General features: G+C 35.1%; 1 protein-coding gene across 4 annotated transcripts; it reads right to left on the minus strand.

Annotated features, from left to right (window-relative positions):
* Positions 1 to 444: 444 nt before the first annotated feature.
* Positions 445 to 8,995, minus strand: LOC132269094 (uncharacterized). 4 transcript variants are annotated; one of them, XM_059770121.1, is made up of 6 exons: positions 8,722 to 8,995; positions 7,141 to 8,347; positions 4,651 to 4,816; positions 1,812 to 1,883; positions 1,641 to 1,703; positions 445 to 1,538 (listed from the first exon to the last, which is right to left on the minus strand). In XM_059770121.1, the coding sequence occupies exons 2-3, from the start codon at positions 8,157 to 8,159 to the stop codon at positions 4,663 to 4,665; spliced, it is 1,173 nt and encodes a 390-aa protein (XP_059626104.1). In that variant the 5' UTR covers positions 8,160 to 8,347; positions 8,722 to 8,995; the 3' UTR covers positions 445 to 1,538; positions 1,641 to 1,703; positions 1,812 to 1,883; positions 4,651 to 4,662. The 4 variants fall into 4 exon arrangements, 2 of the variants coding, with proteins under 2 accessions (XP_059626104.1, XP_059626105.1); XR_009469417.1 differs by lacking the exons at positions 7,141 to 8,347; positions 8,722 to 8,995 and adding an exon at positions 5,230 to 7,133; XM_059770122.1 differs by lacking the exon at positions 4,651 to 4,816.
* Between the last annotated feature and the right edge of the window lie 789 nt (positions 8,996 to 9,784).

The following is a 9,784-nucleotide window of genomic DNA, read 5'->3' on the forward strand; positions in this document are numbered from 1 at the left end:
ATTGTTGATATTTAGGAATAAAAATTATTAAAAGTATAGGGACAAATTTGTCATTTAGTCAATGAGAGTAATTAATGAGGGTAAAATAGTCATTTTAGATAGTTAATATTTTGGAATAAAAATTATTAAAAGTTTAGGGATAGATTTGTCTTTTATTACGTTTTTAATAGTGTCAATGACGAAAAAATAAAATTGGACCAAAGCGATAATAATTTTTGAAAGGTGTTTCAATATGATATTTGGTCAAAACGGAAGAGATTTCAATAAAATTAATCAAAAAATAAAAAGTAACTTAATTTATTTTTATTGTAAAAAAAGTATTTATAATTTATGATTTTGATTTTTTGATTTTTGATTTTTATTTTCAAAAAAATATGTATGATTTTTATTTCTTTGCCTTTTGAATTTTTTTTTCTCTTTACAATTTGTCAACATATATATATAAGAAACAAAAAAATTTAAAAATAGTATTTTATTTATCACAAACAAACAATAAGAAAAAAAAGAACTGATATTGGGTGCTCCATTTCCTTCCTCTATCCAAATGAAACTATAAAAGGACATTATCAGAGTTGGATTCTGGTTGTCAAATCTCTCTCTACCAAAATGAAAGCCATTAAACAACATTAGCAAATGGAAGACAATAGCACTAAACACCAAAAAGGAAAAAAAGAATTTGATTGAGTCATGCATTTATATGGAGGGCAATTATGATATTAAAAATATAATAACTAAACTTAGGGTGATGTGGGATTCTCTTGTAATTTCATTTTAGGATGGAGGGTTAGAGGATAATTGTGGAGATACCATCTCCTCGTGAAAAATACGTTTTACTCGTTATAATCATTAAACTTTTTCATTACTAAATTTATTCCACAAATGCTCCATGAGATTTTTCCTGAGATCCCCATTGTTTTTTGCACTTCAGCATCAAGGTACAAAATACTATTACCTATAACACTTCATTCCTTCTAAAAAATGTCAGTTTTGAATTACAAAATCGTTAATCACGAAAGATAACGCATCAAACTACTTGAAAAGACGATGGATAGGGAAGGCTGATGTAACCAGATTTGAACACAGCTCTGTGAACACGCTTCCATTCTAAAGGACTTTTAAGAAAATTTTAGAAACAATGTTTAGTTGAAGTATATATATTAGGAGTTGTCTAATAACTTTTAGTAATAATGGTAGTTTACATAATTATTGAAAAACTTGTTGATTCATAAAACAAATTTGTAATAAGACAATTATATATATTTATTCTTATATTTTAGTTCAAAGATTCGAAATCGTGCAGATAATTTTTGACTCTCTTGTTATCCCACCAATTAAGCTTCGCTATCGTTAAATGATCTCACTAACGCGCATCCAGGCTTCAGCAACAGTCGAACAAAGTTCAAGCAAACTCACGCCTGTTGAGTTATCAGATGCTAGTCCAAAACATTGAGGACCATGCAAACAAGCAAAAGATCCTAGTCAACTCCTGAATGTCAAACTTCAGACTCCAATGCCAAAAGTATCTTCATTCTTGGACCCTGAAACAGTATAATTAACGATCAAAAGGGGACATAAAATGAGCAAGAAGCTACAAATAGGAGAGAAACACTACATATGGTAGCCTGAGTCTTCAGTTTTACCTTTGGTAATCCTATAGACTTGAGATCCTCATCACCCATGTGTCCAAGAATGGCCATATCAATCTGTAGAAAAAGCATGTGTCATTGATGGAATTTCTTAAGGCAATGATTCAAATCCAAAACCAGCTCATAAAATTGTAGTACACAAATTAAACTTTAAAACTCACATACTTCCTCATCTTTGAATGTAGTAGAATATTTTTCAAGACCTAGCCGCTGTTAAAAACCATCCACCAATTCAGCCTGCAACAAATATGTATCACTTCTTAGAACCAAAAAAAAAAAACTAATATTATGTTTTAGTCCCCAATCCCCATTATTTATATTTAAATTTTGGGTTTAATTCAGTTTTGTTGAATCTTCAAAAAGACCCCACACATTTGCAAAAATTCAATCAAACTCCCTACTTTTTCTGACACACATTAGCCTCCCCCTCGGTCAACGGTCAAAGCTGGTCAGAGACACTTTTTGCTGACATCATAAAAAAGGTAAACGATAATGCCCAAATTGCCCTCCAATGATCATGTTTGGCTAAATTGTATATATCACATTTAATTTGGATATGGAATTACTCATAATTTGGAATAACACTATGCTTGTAACCAAACAGGGTTATACTATATAATATATATATATATACATCCATCTTCTTCACTGACGACGGCGCCCAATCCCCATGCTCTACCCCTTTCAGTGCCGGGAACAAATGATTCTCAATGGCTCTGGTTTAGATGAGTGGATCAGATCAGATCCTCTATGGGCACGAGCGTGGTTTGCTCATTATGACTTTGCTCGCCGGAGGTGCTAATGGCTCTACTGCCAGGCATAAGATTTCAGCGACGGTGGAGTTGGTGGCAAAGACTAATTCGACGATTGTGAATTCGTTTCAAAAGATTTCTCTCTCCTAGTTCTTCCACCCCTCTACTCTCTCTATTTTTCTATCTCCCTTCTCTGCACAATTCTCTTTGTGGTGTGGTGAAGAACTGTGTTCTCAGCCAAAAGAGAAAATAAATATTATGAGGCGTCATTCTTGGCGGCGGGGCGGACAAATCAGAGAACAACACTTGGAATGTGAGAACAGATTATCGGTGTGGCTGAATATATGGGCAAGGAACATGGTGGACACCGATGAAAAGCAAGGACATAACTGCAAGTACTGAACGGCGGAGAACAAAAAATCGGGCGGACGGCGAGTAATGAACGGAACTAAGCATGATGGTGGCTGCGGCGCGCGACAAGACACGACGTAGTGGTGATATGGTGACTAGGCAACTAGGTACGCTCTCATACGGTATTGGGACTAGGGAAAAGAACAATTTGACTGAATGTTTAGTTCAAGAGATAGGGTAAGCTCTGGTGGGAGTTTGGTGTTTGGTTAACCTTATTGGGGATAACGACAAAAAGGGCAAATTAGTCATGCCACTCATTTATTTGGCTTTGTCAGCCGACAATGTACAGGGGTCTGAATGAATTTTTGCAAATGTAGGAAGGTCGCCTTGAAGTATCGAAAAATCACAGGAGGTGTAAATGAATTAAACCCTTAAATTTTTTAAAAAATCTTCAGCTAAGATGATGCTTAATGTACATCCAGTAAACCCCAACAAGGATAAAAAAATAAAAATAAAAAAAATAAAAAAAAAAATTGGCCTCCTTCAAAGTTCAACCCTAACAGGTGACCAACCAACATAAGTTTAGGAAATCGGTATGATTAAGCCAATAAATTGACTATTTCCATTAAGACATAAGTATCAAGGAAAAAAAATAGAGTGACCTTCTAACTGGAGAGTCAAAAGAAAGTCAGCTCTTAAATATTTTTTCAAACAGTTTAAAAGCAAGAAAAAGTAAAAAATAAAATATAAAATATATATATATATATATATATAAAGGAAAGAAAGAAAGATAAAAAATAATTTTTAATTTTTTTTGATAAGTAAAAAAACTGTGTTCGGAAATTCAGAAGTCCAGAAATCCAGAAACTTACGAAATTCAGAAATCCAGAAATTCAGACACGAATTCAGAAGTCCAGAAATTCAAACACACAAATTCAGAGTCCAGAAATCCAGAGACTCAGAAGTCCAGAAGGTTTAGAAACAGAGGGCCAGAAATCCCGAGGGCAAACCTGAAGGCGAAGAATACCAAACACATCCAAAGTCGTGCCGTTCTTCACCAAATTCAAAAAATTCTCTTCTCTCTGAAGACGAAGAATAACAAGCACATCCAAAGACGTGCCGTTCTTCCTCAAATTCAACAAAGGACACAAAAATTCTGCATTCAGAGATCCAGAATTCCAAAGAGAAATACAGAAGCTCTCATCCCTTACATCCAAATCCAAAGGCGAAGAACACCAAGCACATCAAATCGTGTCGTTCTTCATCAAATTCCACGGTGATCAACAACAAGCACATCAAATCGTGCCGTTCCTCACCCAAATTCCAAGACGATTCATGAGCAAGCTAAAACTGTTTGATGTGCTCCTGATTTCCGTACACAATTTTTTAAACTTGACAAGAAACACTTGCATTTGTCCTAGTAGGGACTTCAACACTCAACGCTTACTTTGGGAGGTTTAGAAGATACCAATAGACTACATTGTTCGGTAGATTAAAGAAAATCAATATGAATTTACTAAAACTACCAAGAGTAGTAACTTTGATAGTGTCTCTCCCAAAATGGAAGGTAAGGTCTGTAAGGATTCAAATTTCCATAAGAACCTATGAGCGTTTGAGTTTTATGTTAAGTAAAAAAATTACACGAAAGGTGAAAATAAAGGTTACTAAAAGCATTAACTTGAGTGACATTTCTTGCCACTTTCCAAGGGGAAGTTGCAAAACTTGATTCCCGTTGGGAGTTGGGACACTTAGGTCTGTCCCACCCAGAAAAGACAAAAGAATAATAAAATTAATGAAATTGTAAAACACCAAAACAAAATTAAACCACATTATTTCTAATGTGGTAAAATGCAACAGCAGAAATAATATTTTGAAAAAATTGAAAACAGTAAGATTTGTACATTTTCATCGGTTCATTTTCCAAAAAAGGCTGAGCTGCCAACTCTTTTTCTAGAAGGTTGACTGCACTCAGATACCGACTCCAGCTTTGGTGGATCAGTGTTCACTGGCTGCAAATATGTGTTAGCATTGAGACCCTCAAAGTACTCGGGCCAATCCTTAAACCTCCTGAAATAAAACCCTTAACACTTCTGAGTTCCTAGATGGAAAATCCATCATTAAAGCTCCAAAATAAAATATATCTAACACAAACTATACAAAGCCATTGACAGAAAAGTCTTATATCATGGGACTTCACCTCACATACTAGGGAAATAAGAGTTATAGAAAAATGGAAGTGCATATAAGATATTTATTACTAATTGACTTTTTTTCCAGGGTATTACTAAATGACTCATAGCGATAGAACAACCATAATTTATATAAAATTGCTCTGTGTCTTTAGCTCTTAGCATCGTAATATCATTTTAAAATAGATTGTAGATTGCTTAATGTTTTATCTCCGGTAATACTTGTGTGTCTTTAATTCAAGTGCATAAATTTTGTCACATTTTCATAAGGGGTTGAAAAATTCACCATACCATAGCGACATGTCCTTCAACTCCGACACCACCGACTCCTTTGCTAATATTGAAGTTTCTTAAAGACCGGCATGACTACAATAGCTCCTCCACACCGCTGCTGCCATGGGCAAAGATGGATGAGAGAGAAAGTAGAGATGGAATGAAGAGGAAGAGATGGAGGGATTACCCGTCCAGCCATGTCAGATTCCATGTAGTCGGTTTTGAAGTCGATGAACAGTACTAGTCATCAAAAATAGCATTATATATATATATATATATATATATATATATATATATATATATATATATATTTTATTCCTTAACTGTTGTAGGGTCAATTTTGTCTTTTTAAAATTTTGGACCCCTCACGTGATATGCATGCCTTCATTTCTGTCAAATTTCTAACGGCAGACCTAACATTTGCAACAAATAAAATAGTTTAGGGGGTTAAATGTCTTCCGAATAGTTCAGGGGAATTTATTGAGAAAGAGAAGAAAGTTTAGGGGAGTTTAGTGCACTTTATCCTAAAGTATATCTAACACAAACTATACAAGCCATTGGCAGAAAAGTCTTATATTATTGGGACTTCACCTCACATACTAGGGAAATAGATTTATAGAAAAAGGGAAGTGCATATAAGATATTTATTACTAAATTGACTTTTTTTCCAGGGTATTACTAAATGACTCATAACTGTAGAACAACCATAATTTATATAAAATTGCTCTAGGTGTCTTTAGCTCTTAGCCTCGCAATATCATTTTAAAATAGATTGTCGATTGCCTCATGCTTTATCTCCGGTAATACTTGTATGTCTTTAATTCAAAAATTCACCATACCATAGCTGATAGAATATCATAAAGAAGCCATGAAAATAAGGAACTGATAATCAACAGAAAGAATGGAAAATACTTGCTGGGAGTCAAGTATATATTTTGCCTGACAGAGGCCCTCCATATTCAAGGGGCAGACATATATCAACACTCAACGTGACAGGATCCATGCTATCAGAAATTTTCACAGTGATGATGGTAACATATTGAATTTCAATCTGTGTTCCATTGTTGGTGGCTCAAGTACCTTTCCTTTGTAAGTTCTCATATAACCATTTTAAATTAATTGGAGAATCGCTTGATTTGTCGCAAGTCCTTTATCCTTAAAACCGCGTTCCTCTATTCTTTAAGCTCAATCCTCCTTGAGTAAAGTAATCATGTTTTCTCACATAAAAAGTAGACTTAAGATGAAGTTGGCTTGTCAAAATGGACAAGCTTCAGTTCACTATAGCCTGACCAATGGGCTCGTACTACATCGTTGCTCAAGTTTAAGGAGGGTTTCAATGAACATCTAGATGTTTCAAAAGCATAATTGTTTCTCTCAAAATTGTCTGTTACAAAAGGTCAATACAATCAAAATAGGATGTAAATGATTGAAAAAAACATTTAATTACTCTCTCTCTCCATCTCCCTCCCTCTCTCTGTCTCTCTTTCACACACACACATTCATTTCAAGTGTTAGCCAAGAAAAAGTAGAATTAAGGGTATGGTGCATGTGGGATGATGTATATTTTTAATGTGAAAGTAAAATAAAATGAGGAAAAAGGCTGAAGAAAGAAAAATGAAGAAAGAGAGAGAAATTAAACTTAGTTGAACAGTCATGGAATCCGCATCCATCCATCACTTTGCGCAAAGTAGTTAAAAAAAGTCCCTGAATTGCATATTAGAGAATCCTTTTGACGTCTACTTCTACAGTCTACTTCCCAAATTGGACTTACTATCAAAACCAAATCACATTTCCGCATAAACTGAGTTGTACCATAACTATAAATAAATAAACAAATGCCATGTCTTTGTTAAATTTGAAAAACTCACCATACCGTAAGTCATGAAACTAATGAAAGGATAAGCAACAGAAAGAATGGAAAATACTTACCGGGAGTCCCAAAAAAGTGATTGTACATTTGCCTGACCGAGGCCCTCCGTATTCAAGGGGTAGAAGTCTGCACTCACTTCTGCACTCACCGTTACAGGATCCATGCTGTCAGAAACTTTCAAGATCATGATGGTAACATGTTGAACATTAGGGGGCACCCTTTTTATTTCAGTCCTCGCAACACAAAATATTTTGTTTCCCAAATGAACAAGACTTGAGGTGTATAACCCATACAGATCAAATGGTATCTGTGGAGAGTCCGTATCAACAATTTTCACTGGAGTACCAAGAGATTTAATGGTACGATCATCATCATCTCCAGTGGAAAATGTAACGTGGTATGCAATCAATAAACAATTCTCCACCAAAGTGTATACGAAATCATCAACAAATAGAGACTTTCCAAGGAAGGCATAATATCTCACATCCCTGTCTTCCTTTTCAACGACCTGCCACTTCTCCATTGAACTCCCCATTTTGTAACAATGGAATTCAGTTGAGCTACTAGAAGTTGCATCTACAGAAATGAGAATAATGTCATTGATGACTGCATAACCTACGACAGCCATGCTTTTCTTCTCCACACGGTACTCGGGTAGGATAGAATCCCACTTCCGATGAATAGGATCAAAACGTTCAAATGAGGGAGATTTTATGCGGAAGCCAGAACACAGGGTATCTGTAGAAAGCACATAAAAACTTCCACCCACTGCCATCACTTTGGGAAAGGGTTTTTTTGCTTGTGGCTTTGGCAACTTATCGAGCTGTTTGGTAACTGTATCGAAAAGGAGGGGTTCGAAGGAGATCATTTTGCGTATATACTCTCCGGACAGCTCACATGAAGCCGCCAAGCATATTTGCGATCCTACCATATCACAATCAACCAGTGAATAATGGTCCTCTTCAGAGCAACTAAACGCTTTCACCAGAGAACCATCAATTTTAATTTCCCCTCCACCACCAAATTTGATTTCATAAATTGCAGCACAGTGTAGGAAATCATCAAAACTCGCAACCATAAACAAACTTCTGGGCGATGTGGGATTGTGCACCCGTAGAACTGTGGTAGCCTAACAATGTCTCGCACCTGCCCACAAAATCATCTCCCACACCCGTAGAAGTGAGTGTGGTAGCCTAACGGTGTCGCGCACCCGCCCACAAAATCATCGGAGATCCGGTCTTCAGAGTGTTTACTCCTCCCTTTACGCTGATTATTGCAAACCACATAACATAGTGAGGACAGTCAGTATAAATTAATAAAATTGAATTGAACACAAACCTGATAAATTAGGTAAAACAAATAAGGAGAAAACAACTCCTCTCTTTACACTGATTATTTCAAACCACACAACATAGTGAGGACAAGCCGTATATATTACAATAATAATTGAATTGAACACCAACATGATAAATTTGGTAAAACGAATAAGGAGAAAACAACCAAGCAAACGTACAATAATAATCACACATAATAATTTAGCGGAGAAAATGACGATTAAGAGAAAAGAAGCTTTATGATTATTATTATATGGGAAAGATTCAATTTTTTTCAAATTGCTTAAAGGGAAAAAAAATATTTACCTTCCTAAGTGCAAATTTGGAGTTCAGTCATCTTTGTTTCATTGTGTAAGCAAAAACCCTTTAGCCAAGTCTTCAACTTTGTAAAAACTTCGAACACCCACTGAGGAATTGCTCAAAAAGTTACTGTCAATCTACGATAAGAATATACGAGACAGAAAGTATGTGTGTGTGTGTAACTAAGCAGATCTTGTCACCTAAGGCGATAGCGGAGGCTGCGCGGAGTGTCGAAGCAGATTGTTGGCACGAAGGAATATATAGAACTTGGACGATGGAACGATGGTAAATACACACCAATTTGTTTCACGGCTTAGAGAAAGAATAAATAAAAATTAACCAGCCCAACATGAGTGGGCTTAGCCCATCAGTTTTGCAACCGGGTTTGATTAGTCTTAGAAATTATAAATTAAAGCCCAACTCTAAGAAAATTTGAGATAAGACCCCCCTAAAGCTTAATAAAAAGAATCCCTAACTTTATTATTTTTATGTTTTTTAAGACTTATTTTTCATCTAATTATTATTATTAGGGTAAATTGCAACACTGTTTGGATAATGATAATCCTAAGTTTGCAAAATTAAACAATCACGTGAATCACCCCAACTACCTTTGACACAAGGTAAAAATACTTTATTACCCTTTGACTTCTGAATGATTTACCAATTGAACCATTGAAATGTTGATTTACTCATTTAATTTTTTAACTATTTTTAATATACCAAACTAACATCTTCATCACCATACATAATATATAATGTGCTTATTGAATTGGATCAAATCAAATTAGATTCACGTATTTATAGATTATTTGTTGACGCCTAATACTTTCTAATGCAAATTAAAATCCGATTAATTTCAAATCTCTACTGTGCTGCGAAGAGTCAATTAATTTCAAATTTTCAATTCACTATTTGTCTTTTCATTCAAGGAGGACAAAATTGAATGTAAAATAGATTATTTTATTAGTATTACTTTGAATAAATTATGGTCATATGGGCGGGCTTGGCTTCAGTTAGTACATCCTATGGTTTGGGCCTTGGCTGGCTGGTATAATATAGGCTTCAGTTC

Source organism: Cornus florida, unplaced genomic scaffold, assembly GCF_030987335.1.
Source record: "Cornus florida cultivar Cherokee Brave unplaced genomic scaffold, ASM3098733v1 CherokeeBrave_3.0.0_Hap2_Chr08, whole genome shotgun sequence".
NCBI classification, from domain to species: Eukaryota; Viridiplantae; Streptophyta; class Magnoliopsida; order Cornales; family Cornaceae; genus Cornus; species Cornus florida.

What these genes read in the sequence shown, in the direction of transcription:
- LOC132269094 (XM_059770121.1), bottom strand. Translation starts at nt 8,159, where the DNA reads ATGGTTGCGAGTTTTGATGATTTCCTACACTGTGCTGCAATTTATGAA. An exon ending in TCACTTTTTTGGGACTCCCG is followed by an intron (nt 4,817 to 7,140) that starts GTAAGTATTTTC and finishes GTTTTATTTCAG; the next exon opens with GAGGTTTAAGGATTGGCCCG.